Source organism: Chinchilla lanigera, unplaced genomic scaffold (genome assembly GCF_000276665.1).
Source record: "Chinchilla lanigera isolate Chin_1 unplaced genomic scaffold, ChiLan1.0 scaffold00019, whole genome shotgun sequence".
NCBI lineage: Eukaryota > Metazoa > Chordata > Mammalia > Rodentia > Chinchillidae > Chinchilla > Chinchilla lanigera.
This window is the reverse complement of record NW_004955420.1, coordinates 24,710,208-24,733,730: the sequence shown is the minus strand read 5'-3', so window position 1 is coordinate 24,733,730 and position 23,523 is coordinate 24,710,208. Positions and strand designations below refer to the sequence as shown.

The 23,523-nt window shown below is 49.8% G+C and overlaps 1 protein-coding gene across 2 annotated transcripts in view; it reads right to left on the bottom strand.

The window, feature by feature from the left end:
* Nucleotides 1–4,622: 4,622 nt before the first annotated feature.
* Nucleotides 4,623–23,523, bottom strand: part of Smarcc1 (SWI/SNF related, matrix associated, actin dependent regulator of chromatin, subfamily c, member 1) — a gene marked incomplete at its 5' end in the record, with an annotated part of 135,052 nt that continues 116,151 nt past the window's right edge. For both annotated transcript variants that reach the window (XM_013513379.1, XM_013513380.1), the window contains 3 exon segments: nt 4,623–6,936; nt 9,071–9,232; nt 20,641–20,896. In XM_013513379.1, coding sequence (XP_013368833.1) covers nt 6,842–6,936; nt 9,071–9,232; nt 20,641–20,896 — 513 coding nt within the window.

Below are 23,523 nucleotides of genomic sequence, written 5' to 3'. Positions count from 1 at the left end.
CGGGCGACGGGGAGGGGGCGAACCCGACGGCCCGGCCCTAATCGGATCAGACCTAATCCGCCCGCAGGGAGACCGCTCGCCAGCTCCCGCCCAGCCGGCCGGGCGCGCTGCGGGGAAGGGGCGCGACCCCAGCACCGCGGCGCTGCGCCTTCCCGTTTGGCTTACTTGCGGCGCCCTAGCTAGCGGCCTCTCACTCTGGTCCTTTTCTAACTCCCCCAATGCACCGAACTCCCGGTGATCTGGGCCCCAAAGCGCAAGTGTCTGGCCGGGCCAGGGAGGCCTGGCATAAGGACGCGGGCCACGCGTCATTCTGGGATCCCGGTTTCCCGATCCCGGGGTGTTCCCGGGCCATGCCCTCGCGGCCCTGTTAGGTGGGGAGACAGTTGCGGTCTTGTCACCTAGGTTAGCCCCTGCAGATCAACTGTGTTCGCCTCTTGATGTGCTGTGAACCCATACGATGACGTCTGGGCCTCAGCCTGAGGAGATGGGGGCAGCTCTGGTATTTGAGAGAAGCTCGCATTCTGCCGTGAAGAGGCTAAATATGCGACCAAGATGGAGATTCCACCTCCTGATGCGGCTGCGTTGGTTCAAAGCCTGTTTCTCCGATAAGAACTACGGCTGCTACCTGGTGCCCCCTACCCTCCAGGGCTGCCTGGGAAACGCTTTACACCAGAAAACTCCGTTGCTATCACCCTGGCTTCTGAGCCTCTTTGGCCAAGACCATTCAGACATGTGCGCCCTGGTCAGTGCCAGGCACGGAGGGAGGCCTGACGGCCCGCTGGAGCCGGCAGGGGGCCCCAGTGAAGGTATAGGGAGCGCCCACACCCACCTCAGAACAAGAGGGGCTCACGTGCGGGCTCTTCGCGCCGCCTTCAGAGACAGTGAAACAGCGTGAGCTTTGCAGCAGCACGCTTCGGCTCTCCAGCCCATCTCCACTGGCCAGTCCACAGTTTATCTCCGGCACCTGTACTCCGTGAGGTCTCTGTGTTCCTCTGCCTCTCCGCTTCCTCTGTTCTTGGGTGGTTATCAGGGTGGACTTCGGATGTGCTGACCTCCTGAGCTGCGTGGGTGGGCCTCAAGGACAGGTCCCAGGCCCATGTTCTCAGGAGGTCAGGATGGCGGGCCTTCTGCCTAGGTTAAACTCTGCCCCGGCTTACGTTTCTCACCTTTAGTATGTTTTTTTAATCATCACTTCTGTATGTGGTACTAGGTGCTGACTACATCCCCAGCTTTTTTTTTCTTTGCAGTACTGGGGATCACCATCTATCCTGCTAGGGATTCTTGCTAAACTGTCCGGTCTGCGTTCGAATTTGTTAGTCCTCTTACTTCAGCCTCCCAGAGTGCTGGGATGGCCGGTGTGCGCCACCGTGCCTGGCTAGCCCCAGGTTTTTGTTTTGGTTTTGTTTTTGTTTTTTTGAGACAGGGTCTTGATAAGTTGCTCATGCGCTCATCGCTCCCTCCACAGCAGCTGGGATTACAGGCATGTACCACCAAGCTGGGCTCAATTTTTGAATTGGTAAAGCTGAAATATCTCCATCCTCAGCCATCTTCTTCCCTTCCCTAGGGGCAAATTGTTACCACTTTCATTTTGTTTGGGTTTTGGCTTTTCTTTGGGGGGGCGTAGGGGTAGTGCTGGCAACCAAACCCATAGCCTTGTGTAGGCAAGTGTTCCACCACTGAGCTGCACTCCCGAAGTGGGGAGTTTAAATAAAGTTACCAGTCTTGTCACTCTGCTCCTCCCTAGTGCGTGTCACCAGGGGTTTCAGGACTAAGCGTAGCACACCTGGCTGGGTGACACCCACAGAGCAGGCCGCGGAGTCCTGGAGAGAGCAGGATTTGGAGTCAGAACACTATGCCCCTGGGGATCAGTAACCTGAGTCTCCTGACAGTGTTGAGCCCTATGGGAAGTCAATGCGTTTTTTCCTGGGCACAGTGGAGACAGGCTGAAGAGAACGAAGACTCGAGGACTATCACATGCGACGGACCTGTCTACAGCTTACACCCAAGGCCCCTCCACTTGCATCGTGTCCACCTGGGCACCAGGGCTGTCTTGCGTGGCAGTGGCTCCCTGGGCCTGTTTCCTGCTGGGCTTGGCATCCCGCCACTGGAGCCAAGGCCCACTGAGCACCATGACTGTGGCGGCTGCCTGCAGCCTCCGTTGCGCAGCGAGCCACTGGCTTCACGGGGGAGCGGGCAGGAGACACTCCAGGTGCTGTGAGGGAGCGTGCCTTGACCCGGACAGGCAACCTGCGGCTCCTGGCTTTAAATCCTCAGTATTAACTCTAATTTGCCTTATTTTTTCACAATTGTACTACAGATTGCTTACTGGTTTTATCTGCAAACTGACAGATTTAGCAATGTCATGCAAGGTCATGCTAATGAAGTGCTAAGGCCAGGACTTGAACCAAGATTCTGCTTCCAAACCTTTCATTTTCCTCCCTGCCTCTTGAGTCTCAGAAGGGGGAAATCATATGCAGAAGTAGGGCATCAATGCAAACCCTGTTCCCTCCTCTCCCCATACAAGTGCCCCACTTTCACTTGGACATTTAAGAGTTAATGCAATAAGCCAGGCACGGTGGTGCATGCCTGTAATTCCAGCATGTGGGAGAGCGAGGCGGGAACGTTGCCAGGAGTTGCCCAGACTGGGCAACATAGTGAGTTCAAGGCCAGCCTGAACTACATAGTGAGACTCTCAAAGCAAAAAGAAAAAAAGTTAACGCAATGATCTCCTAATAGGGAGTTTAACAAGGCTGTGGGACAGCTGGCTCTGTGAGTGCTTTGGGGTGGGCTGTCGGGAACAGGCCTACTTACACCATTCTCAGGAAAGGAAGACTGGGACCAAGCTCTTCGTACTGACCACAGCTTCCTGACTGCAGAGAGCTCTGGATTCCCAGTTGAACAAGTGGTGCTCCCACCGCAGAAAAGGACATCACAGCATGAAAGTGGTCATCTTGTTTAAGCACTAGGATTGTCACCACATTGGAAAGGTCTCCTGAATGACGAATCCTCACCCCAAAACCCAGCCAGACGGAGAAAGCCACAATTTAACAACCAGCCATCAGAGTCTCAGAGGTGGAGCAACTTGATAGTCTGCCTAAGAGACCTGCTGCCTCAGCAGGTGACCTAAGCACTTCTCAGGGCCCCTGCAGCAACTGCGGAGTAAGCTGACCGGAGCAAAGGATGCCACAGCTCTGACGGCCATGAGGAACCTGTCAAGTGTCAGGGATAGGCTGGCTACAGAAACTCACCCATGAGAATTACCATGCTTCAGTGCTGTTGCTGCTCTAGCCTTCCATACCGTCTGGTAACAGCACATTAGGCGGCAGATGGCCACAGCACCAGAGTGGGGTGTTTTCCCGTCCCTCGGCTGTGGTCACTGTACTGTAGTAAGGCATAGCTCTTTTACTGAGGCCCAAGGGGAGGTGGCGACATCTCCCTCCGAGGGTAAGGTCACTCCACACCCCACAGCTAGCTGCTTTCCCTGGAGGTGCAAGGCCTCAGGAAAGGCCTCTAGGGTCAGTAGTAAAGACGGCTCCATAAACACAGTGGTACACATCCCAGCTACTAGGGAGGCCGAGGCAGGATTGCCAGTTTGAAGCCAGCCTGGGCAACCCTACCATGACTGTCTTAAACGAAAAGGGATGGTGTCATAGCTCATTGCAAAGTCTCCAGGTTTGTTCTCCAGTCCTGTGAGGCAGTAGGCATGCAGTGGCGGTTTCTGCAAGGCAGGCCAGGGGCAGAAGAGAAGGATCGGACAAGAACCTTTTACTGAGTTCCTTGTGAGAACCAAAACAGACCAGTGTGGACCAAGGTAGTGGTAACCAGCTCTGGAACGTCAGCTTGGGGGTGATTCATTCAACTCCCCCCGCCTTTTTTTTGGTACTGGGAATCGAACTCAGGACCTTGTGCTTGCTGGGCAGGCACTTGCGCCACTGAGCTAAATCCCCGGCCCTCCGCCTCCCTTTAGGCAGTGTGTGTGACATTCTTAATGCTGTCCCAAGTTCAGGGTCATGGCCAGATTGGTGGCATGCCTAGAAATAAGCCACAGAGGAAGAAGCTCTAACGTGAGACCCAGGACATGGAGGAAGGTGACACGTCCTGTGCAGATTCAGCTATGCACCCCACTCTTAAGATGGCCTGGAGTGAACACAGCTGCGCATGTGCGCTGGCCGGCTACAGCGCTGCCCTAGAGCCACACTTCAGGGAGGAGCGGGGTCCCATCTTCTGACAGTGTCTTCTGCGGCTCACTGCACCATGGCGTCTCCTAACAGTGCCTGCAAAGAGTTTGTGTTCAGGAGCTGTCTATATGTGTTGAGTTCACAGAACTTTCTGCCCTCAAGGTGTGCTTAAATTGTACCTGGACATTGCGGGACTATTCCTCTTTTTGGGGGTGCCAGGACATTGGCCACGTTTTCTGGAGAACTTCACTCATCATTCTTCACTTTGAGGCAACAGAACAGCGGCGAGGCACCCTCGATCTTGTGTTCCCAAGGCATTACGCAAAGAGAGGGTCTGGCGAACCTGGGTCATGGACTTTCAACTGCTAAGACGTGGTGGGGCGGATCCTTAAGTTCTTCACAGGATTTACAAGACCAGGGTATGAATGCAGAACGGGACCAGAATCCAGAAACGGTATTTCATTTATTCATTTGCTCCAATTTCTCAAAACTCCCTCCCCTCATTTTTCCAAAATAACACCACACTGAGAAAGATGTTTGTACAAAAACCACTTATTATTCCCCCCCTCACAAAACTGGGTGGCTGTATTACAGGAATGAAACCAGATTAAAGACACAGAAAGAAAATGTCATCACTTATTCTAAAACACAGCAGTATTGAATTCAGGTATTTTGCAGATTACTAGCATAGTAAAAATATTTCCACCTGGATCTTTTAAATTTGAAAGTGATCACATTAAAGACCTGAGGTTACAAGGGACCACAGTAAGAACCAGAATTGTATTTTCTTTCTAGGACTCCAGGGGAGAAGGTAAGTATTTGGAATGAGTTTCCTTTGGGAAAGACCGGAGGGAAGTAGGGAAAACCCTGGCCATTGCTGAAAGGCACTGGCGTCTTTCTGGAAGCAACTACACTGGAAGCAGACTCCAGTAGGAACTAGCTCATTTCCATTTCCACCCCAAGTCCAGAACGAACATGCAAAGGGAACAGGGTCTCCTTGGTTCCAACATTCCAGTACTCTGATGCTGACCACGGCCACCTGGTTTGAGACAAACCTGAGGGTCTAAAGGCAAATCTCAATTGTGGTTTTATTTTTGCTTTCTGATATTAAGGGAAAAAGTTCTAAGGTGTTTTACAAACACCTCTCTACACCCTCTCATATGTAAAGCTTTAGAAAATATATAGAAAAAGGTACCCAAAAGATGTTCTACCTTGCACTCTACGTAACACAACAGCCACTTGAGAATGGGACGTGAAGAAGCAGGAGCTCCGGAAACCACACCCTCTCACTGATCAGAGGACAGAGGGAGCTGGAAGGAGGACACGACACAAAACTAAGAGCTCTCAAGTCACTCATCAGCAGGGGTAGGTACGGGCTCAATTAAGGCATTTTTTTGTGGCTCTTCTTTTAGAATGGCACCCCGCCCTCCCAGCCCGAGTACTCCAGACATTAAAGCATGATGCTGTGGAACCGAGGTCCCTGTACCCTCAGCATCTCCACCCCGACAGATGCGATGTGAGACTGCAGACAGGCCTAGCAGAAGGTGTGAGAGGCTGGTAATTCTGCCTCACTCTTCTAATCCCACCCTGAACCTAAAGTACCGCTTCATGAATTCCACCCACCCTGGCTATATTGTAAGAGGTAGTTTGGGGACTTGACCCCCAGACATCCTAACGAAGTTCCATGAGCTAAACTGTTTAACACTATCTACTTTTTTTTAAAAATTTTATTTTGAAAAAATTTTTTTAAGAAGGTGAAAAAAGCAGGCATGCAAAGCAGGGTAGACTGACCTGGGGAGGGAGTCACTGCCTTAGTCTCCTTAAACTTTCCTGGCTCGTCTATGGAGCCTAGGAAAGACTCCCCAAATCCAGCCCTCAAAAAAACCACCACCCACCCCCAACCCAGCAAATCATCTGCATAGAAAACGGGAACCGCGGGCCTGAGGCGGAGTGCCTGTGTTCTCGTGTTTGTGCTCTCTTCTACTGTGTACCAGTTACAAGGGTGTTTTGCCAGGCTGGGCAGAGGCCTCCCAGGAAACAGCAGTCAGTGGGGTACCCGCTTCCCATCTCCTCAGTCTGCTGCACTGATGTGTGGCCAAAATCTCAGGAAACTTCACCAGCAGCACCACTCTTAGCTCAGATAAGCAGAAATAAGGTCACTTATAATGCCTTAAGGTGTGTCCCCTGTGGCTGTATCTTTCTGCCATCACCATTTTTTGGTTCCTATTAACTTAGGATGCTCTCCTTTAAAACAATCATAACATAAAAAAGATAATAATTATAGGGGATTATCCATAGAAGCATAAGACAAAGCAAAAAACAGGAGGAGAGCAAAAATCGACACTGAATACTAATATTGTTGACAGGACCTGCCGATAAACTGCCAAGACCACCCCACACCGGGACAGGACGGGACGGGGCGGGGCTGGGAGCACAGGCTGATGTGAGGACATCCACACCACACTGTCATCACAGGCGTCCCACTGAGCACAGGATGTGTCAGAGCATGGAGAGGGGTCAAGAGGAGTGGGGAGACACAAGATGTGCACCGGGGCTGTGAAAATGAAATCCTGAAAGAAACCCGAGGTGGCCGAGGAGCTCAAGTCCCGTCACCCCCATTCCAGCTTGTGGCGGTGGGCGTGGAGGTTTCCCGCCTCTTCTGGCTAAGGAGTGGCAGAGGCCGGCGGGCCTGCAGCAGGTGGGGGAGGGACGCCATCTGTCGGTGGTGGCGGCGGTGGCTGCTGTGGTGGAGGGGGATCTGCAATACATACAAGGGGAGCTTGTCATTGATGATTGATGTGTGTGTGTGTGTGTGTGTGTGTGTGTGTGTGTGTGTGTAACAACACAGCAAGTACTTTCCTTGGAGGCAGGCAGGCAGTGCAGCTGGTGGGCTGCTGCCACTGTGGCCCACGTGGGCACACACTGGGAGCTCCTGGACACTGCGTGCGTTGCTCACCCTCACCCAGTCATGGGGAAATGGATGGTGCCTGAACTTGCCCACTCTCTTTCAAGGCCCATTCCTTCCCAGAATCACTCCATGCTCTTTTTCACAACTCCATGGTATTCTGACTTTATTCTACTTTAATGGTTCCCTTTACTAAGCTGTGGTCCTGAGGATTGAACCCAGGGCATCTGCACTGAGCAATATTCTCAGTCCTTTAAAAAAGAAATTTCTGAGCTGGGTGTGGTGGTGCATACCTGTAATACCTGTCTCAAAAAAACAAAACAAAAATTTCTCTTTTTGTAGACAGGGTCTTGTTAAGTCACTAAACAGCTGGAGTCGAATTTGTGGCTCTCCTGCCTCAGCCTCCCAGAGCCTCCCCATAGGAAACTGGCATATGCTACCATACGAGCTCCCTTTACTAATTTTGTTTCTTCAGTTAAATAAGCAGCTCCTCTCTGGCCAAAGACTGTCTTCTGCTGCTGCTGACAAGGTGGGGAGGCCTGGGAGCCCTCACAGCTCAACTGTAGCCCCTGGTTTCTGGCCAAAACTAGGCCAGGTCCTGATGGGAACAATTAATGAGTGAGCGTCTGGCTTGTTCCTTTTTCAATGTTAGCTGCTTTTGTGTACAAAGCGACCCTAGAGATTATTTAATCAAGGGTTCTAAAAATCTCTAGATCTTGCCAGAAATGAAAACATGAAACGAAGTGCAGCCTTGCTTATTGTCAGTTCACCTAGCCCCACGTTCTTGGAGCATCGGAAGCCACTTGTCCAGCGTGGCCTGCCCAGAACACAAGAGCCAGCTCAGCAGCTCCGAACTCCTCCAACAGTCTGTCAAGGCAGTGAACACCTCCGAACCCCCACACCACAAGGTGCTCCCCTAGGGACCCTGGAGGGTGGACTCCTAAAGTCACAAACCATGGGAAGCCAGCAGGACACAACAGTGACACTAACCAACGGCATCACCTCAGACGGCACTGGCCAGTGCCACCGAAAGCCAGCTCAGCTGTGCACTGCCTGTAAGGCGGAGTGGCAAGCATCGTTTTCTGTACCCACAATACTGTAACTTCGGACCACCACTGAAGGGCGATCACTCTTTCCCATCCACCCAGCTAACGCACCTTTCTTCTGTGCACTCCTCTGTTCCAGGCCCTGGGGCCCCACGTGAGTAAGGAGTGTCTGCTGGGTAGCCTACCTCCCTGCCCTGGGAAGTGAGCATTCAAGGACCTCTGCAGTCTTCTTGTAACTTTCAGTGAAGCCTACCCAACTGTTCATTCCTTTTTCCCCAAAGATCGTGAAGGCCAGGGATTCTTACGTTACTCTGCCAGCCTTATGAATAGGACCCAACTCCTCACTACATGTATGAATTTCCACACGAACCAAGGATCAGCAACGTGCCTGAGGACCTGGCTGGTTCTGGAGGGACTGTGGGGCCACTTCCTACGGAGCAGGACTACAGGAGGGAAGGGCAGGAGGAGAGCAAGGGCTCGTGGGAGCTCTAACCTGAGCTAACAGCCCCAGCCAGGCACTGCTGAGCAGCACCAGTGCTCTGCCCACCTGCCTCCGGGACCTTGTACTCCCTAACACAGCTGGGAGTCCTCCCCCGAGTCTGTGGAGCCACCACCAATACATTAGGAAAGGCTATGAGAAACCTGTTATTGCAAAAAGCTCCAGCAGGGAAAATTACCACTAGAAACATTGTATGTGTGCTGAGACTCAACCTGGACAGATCTGGACAGGTGTAAGAGTGGGCTTACACCCTGGCTGGGCTTCCCAAAGACTCTGCTTGGAGCATGGTGTGCCCACTGTCACCTGTGCGCCTGCCCGCCGGAGCAGTGGCCTGATCTTCTGGAATCCAGTGTCACGGCTAATGCTGTCCACGAAGTGAACAGAGCTCCCCACCCTTACCAACAGACCTCAGGGAAACGCTGTCCACCCCTGTGCTACTTACACATGCCGTTGGGCGCTGTGAGGGGCCCTCGGGGTCCTAAGATGTTTCCTGGCATCGGAGGCATACCAGGAGGGGCAGGGCCGCCCCCTGCTGGGTGGATGTTGGCTGCCACAGTGGGCATCATGCGGCCTGGCATCATGGAACCTGGGCCCGGCATCTGACCTGTGGAGAGGGAGAGTGAAAGTACTAAAAAGGTACTAGGCAGGGAAAGAAGAAAGGGATCAATTCAATCTTCACAATGGCTATCTCCCCGCAAAGGATCTGAAAAATCAACCAAAAAAAAAAAAATCTGTAATAGCTTTTTATTTACTTGTTTGGGGGACAGCTGTGCGGGAAGGAGCGACTGCTTATTCTAAACTCTGGCACAGGCAAGCTGCTGTTAAGCAATTACAAAGTGGGCATGGTGGTACATCCCAGGATCTGGAGGGGTGAGGCTGGAGGATTTCGAGTTTGAGGCCAGCCAAGGCAACTCAGTAAGATACTGAAAGGGCGAGGGAGGGAGAGGGACAGAGGAAACAGGAGAGAAAGGAAGGAAAGATCAGGCAATTGCAAGGAAAGCTTCCCTAAAACAAAACATTGGGTGAGCAGTGGATTGCCAGTATCTTCTAGGAGATGCACAGACCAAGAGGAACAGAAGGAGGGAGATCTGATTTGAATCCCAAAGTCCTATCCACAAAAACCTCTCCTGAGAAGCCAACCATGAAGCACTGGGAAAAGAGACAGAGCCATCTCTGCCTAGTGTTCTCAGATTCACAACAGCCAACCCCGTGGACAAAAACATCCCACTTCTGCTGTTCCCACAAGCCTTGCCTCCAAACCTCAGTCAACGTTTTAGACACTGCCGTCCACGCGGCGCCATCACAGCTACTCAGCCCTGCCGGCAGCACACTGAAGGCAGCCACAGACGTAGGGAAGAAGCTACTGTTGAGCTCGGAAGCACAGGCTTCTGGCTTGGAAACCGAAGAGTACCTCTTATGCCTCGTGATACAGAGAAGCCAGGTACCAGGACAGCCTGTGTCCATCAATGGGTACTCACTGTCTCTTTCTACCAACTTCAGCCTGGATAGAGCCTTCATCCAGCACTCTGAGAGGCTGAGGCAGGAGGATTGCAAGTTTGAGCCCAGCCTGGGCAATTTAGTGAGGCCCTGTCTCAAAAAACGGCTGGAGATGTAAGTCCGTGAGAAGGTTCCAAGTTTTAACAGCCCCCCCCCACATGCCAGCATGCATGCATAGAACTTCTGCCAGCCTCTCACAGGTTTCTGTAAAAAAGTGACTGTAGAGCTGTGAAGGGTGCTCTGCACAGCCAGTCCCAGGGAAGGGAGAAAGAAATGAGGAGGAACATTCCACACGTGTGCACATGTGACACAGCACATAACCATTATTAATTACCACCACCTCTACCACCGTCGTAGTGGGGACTGAACTCAGGGCCTTTGCATTGAGCTACACCTCCAGCCTTTCAAAAAAAACCTGTTGAGACTGGTTTCCCCTCAGTTGCGAAGCTGCCCAGGCTGGGCATGAACTTGTGATCCTTCTGCCTCAGCCCCCGAGACTGCTGGGAACCGAGGTGTGGACCAGCACTCGTCAGACAGATTTGTACTCTGCTGCTCGGGGTAAGTAGGGACGGCCCCCAGCCCTGGGAAATCCCAGCAGCCCCCTCACCAGGGACTGCCCTGCTACAGCAGCCTGGAGAGAGCACAGTCGCAATCTCACTGCTGCTCCACTCTTCCCACACGCGAGCGCTCAGGCAGGTTACTCAGGGTGCCCTGAGCCTGCACTCCCTCAGATACGTAATATCCAGAAAGCATAACCACAGAGCTTTCTCTGTGATCAGGGCAACTGCCTGTTTGTTATGGTGCCTTACTGCGTGTGTGTGTGTGTGTGTGTGTCTCTATCAAGTTAGACCCTAGGCTTCTGAGCCCAATTCTCTCCCACACACTTACTTCTGGCTCACACGACACAGCTCAAGAGAAAGGGCTGGACCGAATGGCTAGCGTTTAAAGCTCTGGTCCTACTGGAGAACCTCATGGGCCTGCCTGGGGGAGGCAGGGTGTGGCTCAGTGGTCTGATCCCCAACGCCCGAGAAGAACACAGAGAGGAAGACAGAGAGGAGAAAGTGAGCCAAAGAGAGCAGAGAGGCAGCTGTGAGCTCAGGATGCTCTGCACCCCAGGTGGGGAGCGGGGGGCCAGAGTACTCCGCCATGGTCCCCCTGCCGGGAGCACCACCTGGCTGGATACCGAGCTTCTCGTCCCCAGAACAGGGAGAGCACGCTTTCACTGCTGAAGTCACCACGTGTGTGGTAACTGCTTACAACCTCAGCAAGTGTCCACGGTGGCCTAGTGCTCTGGAGAAAGAGGGCAGGTCACAATGATTAGGCCACACACAGGGTTGCAGGGCATGGAATGGGGGCCTGCCCTGAGCGGGCGTCTGTTACCGGCCTGTGCCGACTCCTGGGGGACACGAGCCTCTGAAGGGGCCGCTTGAGCTCCTCTCAGAGCTACTCCAGACACAATCTGCCGCAGAGCAGCTGCCCCAGAGGATGACACCCCGTGGCCACGCCTGTCCATCCTGCAAAGGGGTGAGCCCCAGGTGCTGGCTGGCTGAGCAAGCAGTGCTGTTTCCCAAGCTCCCTGCTCAGGGCCACTGGTCCACTTACCTATTTCCCCACATCTTTATGATGGGAGCTAGGTAGGGCAGCTGTAGGGTTTTTCAAGGCTGTAAGACCAACAGCTAAAAAAAAACATTTTCCTTTTGCTTTCTGTAAATTCTAAAGTCTTTTCTGAAATGTGGGTTCTATACCCTACTGTTTCAGACAAAGTCATAAAGCCACTGAGAGCTGGGCTCTGAGAAGCTGAGGCAGATCAAGCCCAGCCCGGGCAACCGAGCGCTTAGCAAGTCACTGTTAAAAACTGAAAGTGTGTGTGCGTGTGTAAAAATGAATAAAGGGCTGGGGATATAACTCAAAAGTGACAGATATGGGTGTCCAGGGTATAAGACGACAATGGCTCCTTGGAAGGGGTGGCAGCAAAAAGGCAGAGCTGGAGGACAAACGCCCGCTTGTGCGGCTGGGACCAGGTATAGACACCCATCCACCTCCGGGCGGGCCAAGCGCACTCCAGCACAGAAGCATGCAGCTGCGCCACCCAGGGCTCACTGAGGTCACACGTGACAGCTCTAGGGACAGTGGCTCCGGAGAAGAGCCAGAGACGGAGGTGTAGGTGCTGCTGAGGGGGGCTCTACTGTCTACCAGGCAGTGTGACACTGACCTCACTGACAGCCTGGGACAAAGAGGATGGGAAAGGCTCAGAGTGGAGGTGAGGAAGCTAAGCCCCACAAAGGCTCTGGGATGTGTTCAAAGTGGCCAGGCAGAAGAGAGGGAGAAGAGAGGGAACCAAGACTCAAACTCAGGGCTGCCTGGCCCCAGGCTGATTCTCGACCCCACCCAACTTGAAAGGAAGATTTCTCCCCTTGGGAAAGGTGACTTCTAAGGACCCAACTTCAAATGGAGCAGCATTTTTTTTTTTGGTACCAGAAATCAAACTCAGGACCTTGCACTTGCCAGGCAGGCGCTTGTGCTGCTGAGCTAAACCCACAGCCCCGAAATGGAGTAGAACTTAAGAGAACTAGGGAGGGACAAAATCGATTTCCTGTACCTCAAGCCCTGTCCATCCGCAACCTAAAGCTTCTGCGGTTTCTGTGCGGCCACTCAGCTGCTCCCACGGCAAACGGACGGCCAGGCTGAAGGCGTCCACTCACACTTACTACAGGAGGCAGCAGGGCCCACACAACCCAAATGCCACAGAGGAGGCCTCACCAGGCAACAGGAAAGGTGTAAGGCTTTCCATTTAAAAAAAGATTCAGGTACTTCCTTCTTCAGTAGATAGGCAGAGGAGGGAGGTGAGAGAAATGTGGCTTCAAAATAGCAGCAGTAAAGCCCAGGACGGTGGGAATCTGTCCTACATGCAAGGTTTTTGCTTCCCCCCAAACAGTAGGCAGCTGAAGCCTGAAACATGAAAAGATGTGCTAAAATTAGGCTTAGTTAGTAGAAAAATCCCTCTACACTCTCTCAGGTTAATCAGATCTTTTACTAAAAAGCCTGGCACCCACCCTGTGTAATGGAATATTAGTTCTGGATCTGTCTTTCTTTGGGGCGGAAAGGGAAGGTGAGGGAACAATGGAGATGGTGGAGGAAACTGACCATCCGGTCATCAACCTGCATCTCCCCACCCACACCGCAGGCTCTGGCTGCATCCCCAGAATGAAAGTAACACAAGGCGGGCAGGTGTGGGCCAAGGAGGGGCCGGGCTGCGTGCAGGGCCCTCCTGGCATAGGTGCTCTTTGTGAGATGGGGCTCTGGGCAGCAGCTCGGCAGCCCAGGCAGGACCGATGGCATCGAAGGCCTCGCACACAGTGATGCTGGGCTGATACAGGCGAGGAGCCTTTCCCTTCCCACTGTGAGCTGAGTCTAGGGAGCGCAGAAGGCAGGGATGAGTGGCTAGAATCCTCTTCTCAGTACTATCTCCCATGGGTAGGCTGGGCCTTGTGCCAGTAGTTCTAAATAAAAGGTTTAAAAAGCCAGTCCCTGAGCTGAGCACAGTGGCCTGCAGCTACTGAGGAGGCTGAGGCAGGAGGATCATGAATTCAAAGCTAGCTTGGGCAACATAGTGAGACTCAAACTATTATTTATTTCTGTCTTCTGAAGACAGGGCCTTGGGCTAAAATTCACGGCAGTTCTCCCGCCTCAGCTTCTCCAGAGAGAAGATTATAGGGGTTTGCTGCCACAGCTGGTCCTGACTCCTGTTAACCCATTCATGCTAAAGACTGAAAATTTTTGAATTTTCCTATGAAATTCATATATATTACCTAGAAAAATTCAAGGGACAAAAATTTGAAAAGAACACATTTCATTACATTCCAGAGTTATGGATGTTTCAAAAGTGGATCACTAGGCATTGAAGGGTTAAATCTTATTTAACTCAATATTTTATTGGTATAAAAACTTCTAGTTTTATCACTATATACTTTCTTTCTTTTCTGGTACTGGAAATCGAACTCAGGACCTTGTGCTTGCCAGGCAGACACTTATGCCACTGAGCTATATCCCCTGCCCTAGTTTTATCACTGAAATAACAACATATTTACATTTTCATCACATCACCCCAATTCCAATTCTAATTTTTTAGGTAGCATTTCTAAAAATTCCTGCTGGGATGTAGCTAAGTGGCATAGCACCTGCCTGGCAAGCACTAGGCCCTTAGTTGGATTCTTGGTCCAAAGAAGAAAAAAAATAATAAAAAAATAAGTAAATAAATAAATAAATAAATAAAATTCCTAGACTACTGATGAGGAGGAAATACTGTCCTTTTTTATTTTTTGTTTTGAGACAGGATCTTGCTAAGTTACCCAGGCTGGGCTTGAACTTGCAATCCTCCCAGATCAGGATCACAGGTGGGCACTACCACGGACAGCTTGTCATTCCCTTTTGCTGACCTCAATGGCAGAAAATCTTCCTCTGACCGTGTGCCAGGGCCCCAGAATCCTGATCACCTCACCTATATGGACACAAGCAGGAGTCAGAGGTGTCCATCTTTCTCAATAAGCAACACAATGCAGGACACCTGAAACTGCAGCAGCCACACACAGGCTACTCTCCTCGTGGTCCTCCACATGTGCATGGGTCAGGGGCCCAGCATGTGGTGTGGGGACACCTGTGCTCAGTAATCAGTCTCTGGCCAGGGATATAGTTCAGCTGCATAGCGCCTGCCTGGCAAGCACGAGGTCCCGAGTTTGATTCCTGGTACAAAACAGAAGGAAAAAAAAAAAGCTGGGTGTGGCAGTACACACCTGTAATCCCAGCACTTGGAGGGCTGAAGCAGGAGGATCCTTGTGAGTTTGAAGCCACCCTGGGCAACAAAGTGAGCTCAAGGCCAGCTTGAACTGCATAGCAAGACCCTGTCTCAAAGACAAAAAAAAAAAAAGACTCGGTCTCTATCATGACTACAGATCCTACAGGGAAGAGGAGGAAGCCTTTAGGATCCTCTCGATACTCTGAAACAGCATGAAGTGCAGCACTGTGCACGTCATTAGATTCAGTCTAAAAATGGATGTGCCAAGTGTACAGCAGACCAATTCCACAAGTATAATTCTATAGTCTTTTTGTTTGGTAGAAACAACCAATCTGGGACATTTCAATAGAAAGGAAGAAGGAATAAAGCTACAAAAAACCAGGTGAGTTAGGAGTGGGACCAAAAATTAAGAGCCAAGGCAATGAGCCGGAGGCAAGCAGCCAGGACCCTGTGCACAGGCTCTAAGCATCAGAGCTGGGGGAGAGGGGACGCAAGGGGAAAGTGCAGAGGCAGAGACAAATGCAAGGAAGTAACTACTGATGCCAGTGTGTATCAGCTACTGATGCCCAGGCTCATCCACGTTCAACAGCCTAATACATTTGTAACACGGAGCTGCTACCAATGTCTCTGATACTAACCCATAGCTTTGCAAATATAAATTATATACTCATAAAATCTCAGAAAAGCCAGGCGGGCATGGCGGCAATGCTTGTAATCCCAGCACTCCAGGAGGCCGAGGAGGGAGGATGGCAAGTTTGAGCCTAGCCCGGACCACTTATCAGCTTATCACCCTGTCTCAAAATAAAAATTCTAAAAAGGTCTTGGGATGTAGCTCAGTGTGAAGGCCTTGGGTTCATTTAGTACAGGGGGTTGGAGGAGGGGACTGGGACCAAAGAACTGGACAAATGAATCCACTTGGTAATGTATTTGCCTTGACCCTCCTTTCACACACCCTAAATTCTGGCCAAATACCAAAAAGCTATGCAAATTACCTGCATAAGTATTATCAGCTTCTAACATAAATGCTGTGATTTATAAACTTTTCTATAAATTAGAAATGTTAGTCGGAAAAGACCTGCTTATAGTTCTCAATTTCTATCTGTGGTGAACCAGAAAGTAAACACATCTGTTACTCAAAACACTATGGACACCTTGATCTGGAAGCCCCCCTCCTCCGCTAACTAGAAGAGTACGATGGACCACACTTGCTGTTACAACTAGCTTTTGCTTTAACTGGAGGAAGACTATGGCAACTCTAATTTAGTGCTGTTGTTGTTTTTGTTCCTTTTGGTCTTTCTGAGACAGGGTCTTGTTATGCAGTTCAGGCTGGCGTTGAGCTCACTCTTTAGCCCAGGCTGATCTCCAACTTGCAGTGATCCTCCTGCCTCAGCCTCCTGAGTGCTGGGATTACAGGCGTGCGTCACCATGCCTGGTTGTTGTTCTCACCTTTATTCTAAGTCACACTTAATTTTACATTCAAACTCCAATGCAATCCCACCAAGGAGGCAATTATGAAAGTTGACTGAGTAGAGCTGCTGGAACTCTCATATACTGCTAGTACACACAAACAACTATAGCACTGTCTCCGGACGTGAACATCTGCATATCCTGTACCTAAGCCTAGGCACACTTTTGCTTCCCTTTCTTAGGGACACAATGGAAAAGTACATGCATGTCTACATGTGGATATGCTCGGGCAAGTCCATGCTGCACCAGCTACTGACAGGAAGGAAAGCCTGGAATGAGTTGAGTGTTCGGCAATGGGCAAGTGAACCGGCAGCAGCAGGTACAACTGCACAGCGGACTGGGGCACAGCAGAGAACGGACTGTGCACAGCCATGCACGACAACAGGCACACACTTCACAGACAAGCACAAAGGGCTACGGTCCCTGTGACACTCAGAACGAGCCCAAAGCCACGGAGCCGCAGTCGGGAGAGCGGCACCTCGGAGGTACTGGGTGGGGCTCCGAGTGCAGTGACACCAGCAGAGTCTCTGTTAGAACTCACCGAGAAGTACGGAGGATTTGTACATTTTCCATCTCAGTAACAATTACGAAAATGCCTTGTCATAGATTTTAAAAAGCAACAAACAAATCTTATCTTGCATTGAATGGTCTTTCCCTTACAAACTTGCTATAGAAAAGCCTATTTTGGTGAGAACATAAAAAGAAAAATGACCTATTTTTCTCTGAAAGCCTATTTTTATCAGCGTTTGCTGGCACCGCCTCACTAGGAGAAGCGCTGTGCCTGAGCTGGCTGCGAAGCACCCCAGCCGTTGCTGTCACAGGAGGCAGCACAGGGGCACTGGCCTCACTCAGGGTCAGATGGTGCTCAGTGGGAACCTGGCCGCAGCAGGCGGCAAGGTGACACAGGCTCACCACGCCACACAGCAGGACTTGGCGTGCAGAGGGGCAGGAGGAGCGTGAGACGCGAGACAAGGTGGGCGAGGAGTGAGGCACGCCGACAGCTCTTCTTCCCAGGACGTAAGTAGGGGACCCATGCGCACCGTGCGGCCCTTCTCCTCCCATCTACACGGAGCTGGACGGCCACAGAAGCGCCCTGGGCACACTGCTGTTGATACAATGCTTTAACAGAACCAAATACCAAGCGGCCACAGTGAGTGTCCCCTTAAATGTTTGTCCTTGAATTTTTGGAAGATTTTTACTTTTTGGCTTTTATTTTCCATTTATCTGATGAAGCGGGGTATCTCACTATGTTGCCCAGAGGTGCCTGGCTTAGAAACTAAATTTTAAATAATTACCGTTTCTGAAAAATTAATCTGTGACCAGCATTTTGTTAAGCATCTGTATCTTCTGACAGATTAACTCTGGAGAAAATCTGTACACCAATCAGGTGGACAGAGAGAGGAACTGAGGAAAATGTCTTCTGAGAGCATGTTAGTATCTAGGACCATCTCCATACACGTCACTCAGATCAAGTGGTAGGGTCTAACGGAGCCAGTAAATTCCACACTTGCAATTTAATAGGTGTGTATGTAGCCAGCAACACACCTGTAATCCCAGTATTAGGGAGGCTGAGGCAGGAAGGCTGCTATTTCTATGACAGTATTTACTTATTTATTTGAGACAGGGTTTATGTTGTCCAATCTTGTCTCATTGGTTTTGAATTTGTGAGATCAAACAATCCCCTCCCTTCAGCCTCCTGAGCAGCTAGGACTACAGGCATGCAGCCCAGTACTCTGCTGCCATGAGGGGATTTATTTTTTTTTTTTTCATGAGAGGATTTAGACATCTGTTCTTTGGGGAAGTCAAACCAACTGCTCCTATCATGTTGGGATCTTCTCAGACTCCCAAGAGCTCCTCTATATTTTAGCTTGGCTCTGCAGACATTGGCCAGAGTACGTGCATCCCACTCCAGTAAGCACAAACATTGGCTCTGGGGAAGCACTTACACGTTATACAGAATACCAAATCTTAAAATTCTTATAAGATGATCATCGCCAGAACAATATAATACATAGGACACACTCTTATGTACTGACTTTTTTAATTGTCTAGGGACTGCACCTAGGAACTTTGCAGTTATACTCTCAACACTTTTTTAAAAAATTTGACACATGGTCTAAGTCCTTAAACTGCCCAGGTTGGGTCTGAACTTGTGATCCTCCTGCCTCAGCCTCTCAAAGGACTTGGATTACAGGGGTGTACCACTACACCCAGTCAGTACTACTTTCTAAAAAGGAAACAGATGTGGTGTGAAAAGGAGTGGAATTAAAAGTGCATTTTAGCTAGGCATGGTGGAATGCGCCTAAAATCTCAGCATTCAGGAGGCTGAGGAAGAGGGTTGAGTTTGAAGCCAGCCTGAACTACACAGCAAGGTTTTGTCTCAAAAAGAAACAAATAGGCCTAGTAGGTAATACCAGCTATCGGCAGGCTGAGACAGCAGGATCGCAGCAAGTTCACGGCCAGCCTGGGCTATAAAGTGAGTTCATGGGCAGTCTGAACTATGTAAGGAGACCCTGACTCAAAAAAAAAAAAAAACAAAAAACCAAAACAACATACATTTTAGGATTTCATGCTGCTAGCAGTTATGATGGGAAAACTGAGTCCAACATTCATGACATGTTGAAGATAGACCAGTGTGAGTATTAAGAATAACGCTGGTGGCTGTGGTGGCGCAAGTCTGTAATCCTAGGTACTCAGGAGGTTGAAGCAGAAGGATGGCAAGTTTGAGCCCAGCCCTGGCAACTTACCCAAGACACTGTCTCAAAATGAAAATAAAAAAGGCTGGGTGTGTGGCTAGGTTGTAGAGTGCTTGCCTAGGCATGAGGAGCTGGGTCACCATCTAGTACAGGGAGGGAAGTATAATGCTCATAATGGATCAAAACACACAAAAATATCTGATTTCTTAATACTACAAACACAGAAAACAAAATCTGGGCAGTAGCAATGCATCATGGAGATAACTGATAAAAAGAATGGAGGAAGCGTTTATCTAGTCTTCTTTCAGCTTTCACGATTACAACAGGATTAAGGAAGTTTTCTTTCTTCTGCTCGGGCTTGCTCATGCTCTTGTGCATGCCCCTCCCTCCCTCTGAAGACAAGAGTCTCATTATGCAGCCCAGGCTGGCCTTGAATTCGTGGTAATCCTCCTGCCTCAGCCTACCAGGTGACAGGTCTACAAGTATGCACCACCACCACTGCACCTGGCCTGGTTTTTACTTTTCAATAAAGAATCACTTCTGTAAGTACAAGAAATCGTAAACACAGACAGCTAACCATTCACCATTCAATGAAGTAACTGCTCTATGGAGGGATTCTCAAGGGCAGGTACACCCAGAGCAGATTTGCTGTGGGTCGTGTAACGGATGGGTCAGACTGACTACTGTCCATCTTCCTGTCCCAAAAGGAGGCAGCCGTCACTATGAAAATACCTGCCCTCAAAGCACGATCATGAACCTGAAAATCCTCCACGGACAGAAGGAAGGACAGTGACAACACCACGCACCCTAAATGTGTGATCATGTATGGCCACAGGGTAGAAAATCCTACTTTCTTCAACACGAAAGTGGCCTTAAAAAAGGAAGATGAATTCTTGTACATTAAGAGACTAAAGAAACATAAATCTAACATATGGATCTTATCTGAATACTGATTCAAACAAAGTTCAAAATTTTTAATGACATTTGGAATTATGGTTACTTCTGTTTGGTAACCATGATGATAGGTACATTAAAGAACAAGATTTTACCGGATCTAGCTCCCTCCTCAAAGCAAGGAGGAACAGATAAAAACATACAGTAACAATGTCGAGGGCTGGGGATGTAGCTCAGTGGTAGAGTACTTGCCTACAATAGCCAAGGCCCTGGGTTCCATCATTAGCACCACAAAGAAAGACAAGGGGTGGGGCTCATTCTGAAGCTCTGCAACAATATGAGGATTGTGATATTCTGCTCTCTGCTTTGTCTATAACTGAAGATTTCTATAATGAAGTTAAAAATGTCACAAAGATGATGATCGTTGAAGCCGGATCCTGACAGTTTCCTGCAGTACTCTTTCATTCAGAGGCTGACTGACCCGAGGAGAAAACATCCATCCAAGAGAACTACAGTAAAGGAACGCGGAAGGCTTCACGTGTCGCTAGAACCAAATCTGGCTTGTCTATTCCCAGACAACAGAGTGCTGCACAGACTCATCACAGCCACCACCGGTGAGGGTCACCGCTCTGCTACCCCATGCCATGATGGCCACCATCCTCTCACCTGGCTGGGCTGGGTGAGGCGGTGGCATCTGGTGGTGCATCAGAGGGTAGGGAGGCGGCTGCTGATGGGGCATCATGCCCGGGTGGCCGGCTGCTCCAGGCGGGGCCAGGCCAGGGCCCCCTGCGTGCTGATGTGCAGGGTTCTGGCCGTGCTGCTGCTGTTCCATTTGCTGTCGGGCACGTAACTCGGCATATTTCAGCTGCTCCATGTGGAAGTTCTGTCGTTCAGTAAGCAACTGCTGCCTCTGCTGTTCTAACTGTACGAAGAAAAGAGAAATGACACGGGGAGAAACCTTAGGCCTGGATGACACACAGCACGGACATCTACCAGTGCCTGAACTCCCTCCACTTCCCCAGAGACACAGCCACCTGGCCTCCAGCAACACGTGCACTGAAAAAAATGGCGTTTTCTTTCTTTCCGTTTCTCTGAGACAGGGGCCTACTACATAGCTCAGGCTGCCCAGCCTCCAGAGGGCTGGGATTATAGGTGTGTGTCACCACATCCAGCAAGGTGCAGTTTCTTGAGTAGCGTATTGTACCTGGACCCATGTTCCTGCTGTCAGGGTCTTGTCCGTGTTAAATTTAAGACCTATCTATCCTTCCTTGTGACCTTATGCTAGTGAAGCTACAGCTCTCTGGGCCCACTCAGGATATATGTTATCCTCTCTCAGGTGGGGGCCCCTGCGTGCTGATGAATTTTAAAAATTTTGTTTATTCATTTATTTGAGACAGGGTCTTACCATACAGCCCAATCTGGCCTCAAATTCCTGGTTTCAATGATCTTGTTTCAGCACTCCCAGCAGCTGGACTCCCTGTGAGAACCACTGAGTAGGCCTTTGGATACAGTATGTAAAAACACCTTCCCTGACTACCTGTGACCTGCCCCGGTAAAACAAGCCCCTCCTGTCCTTTTACTGGTTTGTCAGATGCTCCAGAGTCCACCCAACATCCCCAAGCGCTCTCTTCTGGGCGCGGTCCTTTTGGTTACTGCCTACTGTAGAACACAACAGCAGAGATAAATCCTGAGCTGACACGGCCTTAGCTGTGAAGATGCATTTCTCTATGCAGGACTTTCTCAGTGTCACTGTAAATCTTAGCTCTAAGTAGCCAAAATTATACTGGGTGACACATTCAGAGTATTTTAGTTGCCTAAATAAAAATGTGCAGGCATCTTGAAGTATTTTAAGTATTTCAATATTCAAAATAAATCTGGGACTTAAAGAGAAATAACATATATGCAGGAAATTCAGAAACTATACTCCTAGTAACAGGTAAGCTAATAGAGCCCACTGGAAGTTAATTTAACACAAGTTTGACAAAGAAAACCAACTTTAACATATAGCGAAGTGAAAACTTTTATCTGTGAAAGTAAGCAGCACAGTAACTGTACGCAGAAGGTTAGAGGCCTGTTTCTCTACAGCGTCATGGTAACGTCCCCTCCCCTCATCTCCACGGTGAGACCTGCCCCTTGGGGTCCTTGTGCTGCATGGCCCCATGCAGCAGTCATCACCACAGCCAGCTATAGAGCACTTGATTGTTTGTTTGTTTGTTTGTTTGGTTTTTCTCCGGTACCGGGAACCGAACTCACGACCTTGCGCATGCCAGGCAGGCGCTTTTGCCGCTGAGCTAAATCCCCAGCCCCTTATAGAGCACTTGAAATGAGGTATGCTCTCAGAACACAGGACACACCAAAATTTGAAAAAACCTTAAGTCTACTGAATTAACCTATTTTTTTTTTTTTGGCCTTTTTTGAGACAGGGTCTTGCTATGCAGTTCAGGCTGGCATTGAGCTCACTTTGTAGCCTAGGCTGGTCTTGAACTCAAAATGATCCTCCCGCCTCATCCTCCCGAGTGCCAGGATTACAGGTGTGCGCCATCACTCCCAGCTATTTTGTTTTTAAATTTTAAAATATGTCTGCTGGAAACATTTTAATTACATGCGTGGCTCATAAATTTTATTTCTGTTGAGCTGCACTATTCCCATGCATTTATTAGGCGGGGGAAAAGTTAACATTTTAGCTTTTGGAAGCAGCCAGTTCTGTGAATAAATGCTATATGCTATAATTAGCAAAACTAGATGGAGTAAGCCTGAGAATTAGCCTAAGAATCTGGGCTCTTGGCAGAGAGCAGCCTGGGAAGAAGCCAGTGGGGCACCAAAGGAAAAGCACTGCTGGTCAGCAGGGGCACTAGGAAGGGAAGTCTTGGGATAGGTAGGGCATGTCACAGCACAGAAACAAGCCTGCACAGGTGCGGGGGAAGGCAGATGGAGGGGAAGGTTAAAGCACAGGCCCAGGGTTTTGGCTAGCTGGCTTACAGAGTGAGGAAGGGTCCCATCACCGCAGTCCCCCAAATGCTGGTGTGGTGCTTCGTTTTTTAGGGAGGGTGAGAGGAGGAGGGTATGTCTGGCCAGGTGCAGGGAGATGTAAGATGCAGATAACAAGAGCATTCTCTGGAAGCCTAGTTCTGCAGGAAAACTGATCAGTGAGATGATGTTTAAGAGGCAATGATTTAAAAAGGTATCTAAAGGTTTTGACTATAAATTTTTGGTTTTGCTTTCTTATAACCACTCTTTCTAGGAAATGTTCAACTGTATGATAATTTGCTGAGGTTAGGCTTAAGAAGCCGCCATAAATGGACCTCTTATCTACGTTCTGGTTGAGTCACCACTAGCCTAGACAACTTGGCTCAAGCTTTATAGTTATGTAAGAACTACAGAAGTAAGGTCATGATCTGCCTTAGAAAGCACTTGAATTGCTACTAGAGAGATTTTTCCTTCCTTTTTCTTCTGGAGACAGGGTCTCACAATGTAGTTCAGGCTGGCTTTGAACTCACTCTGTAGTCCCGGCTGCCCTCCAACTTGTGGCAATTCTGTCTCAGCTTCTGC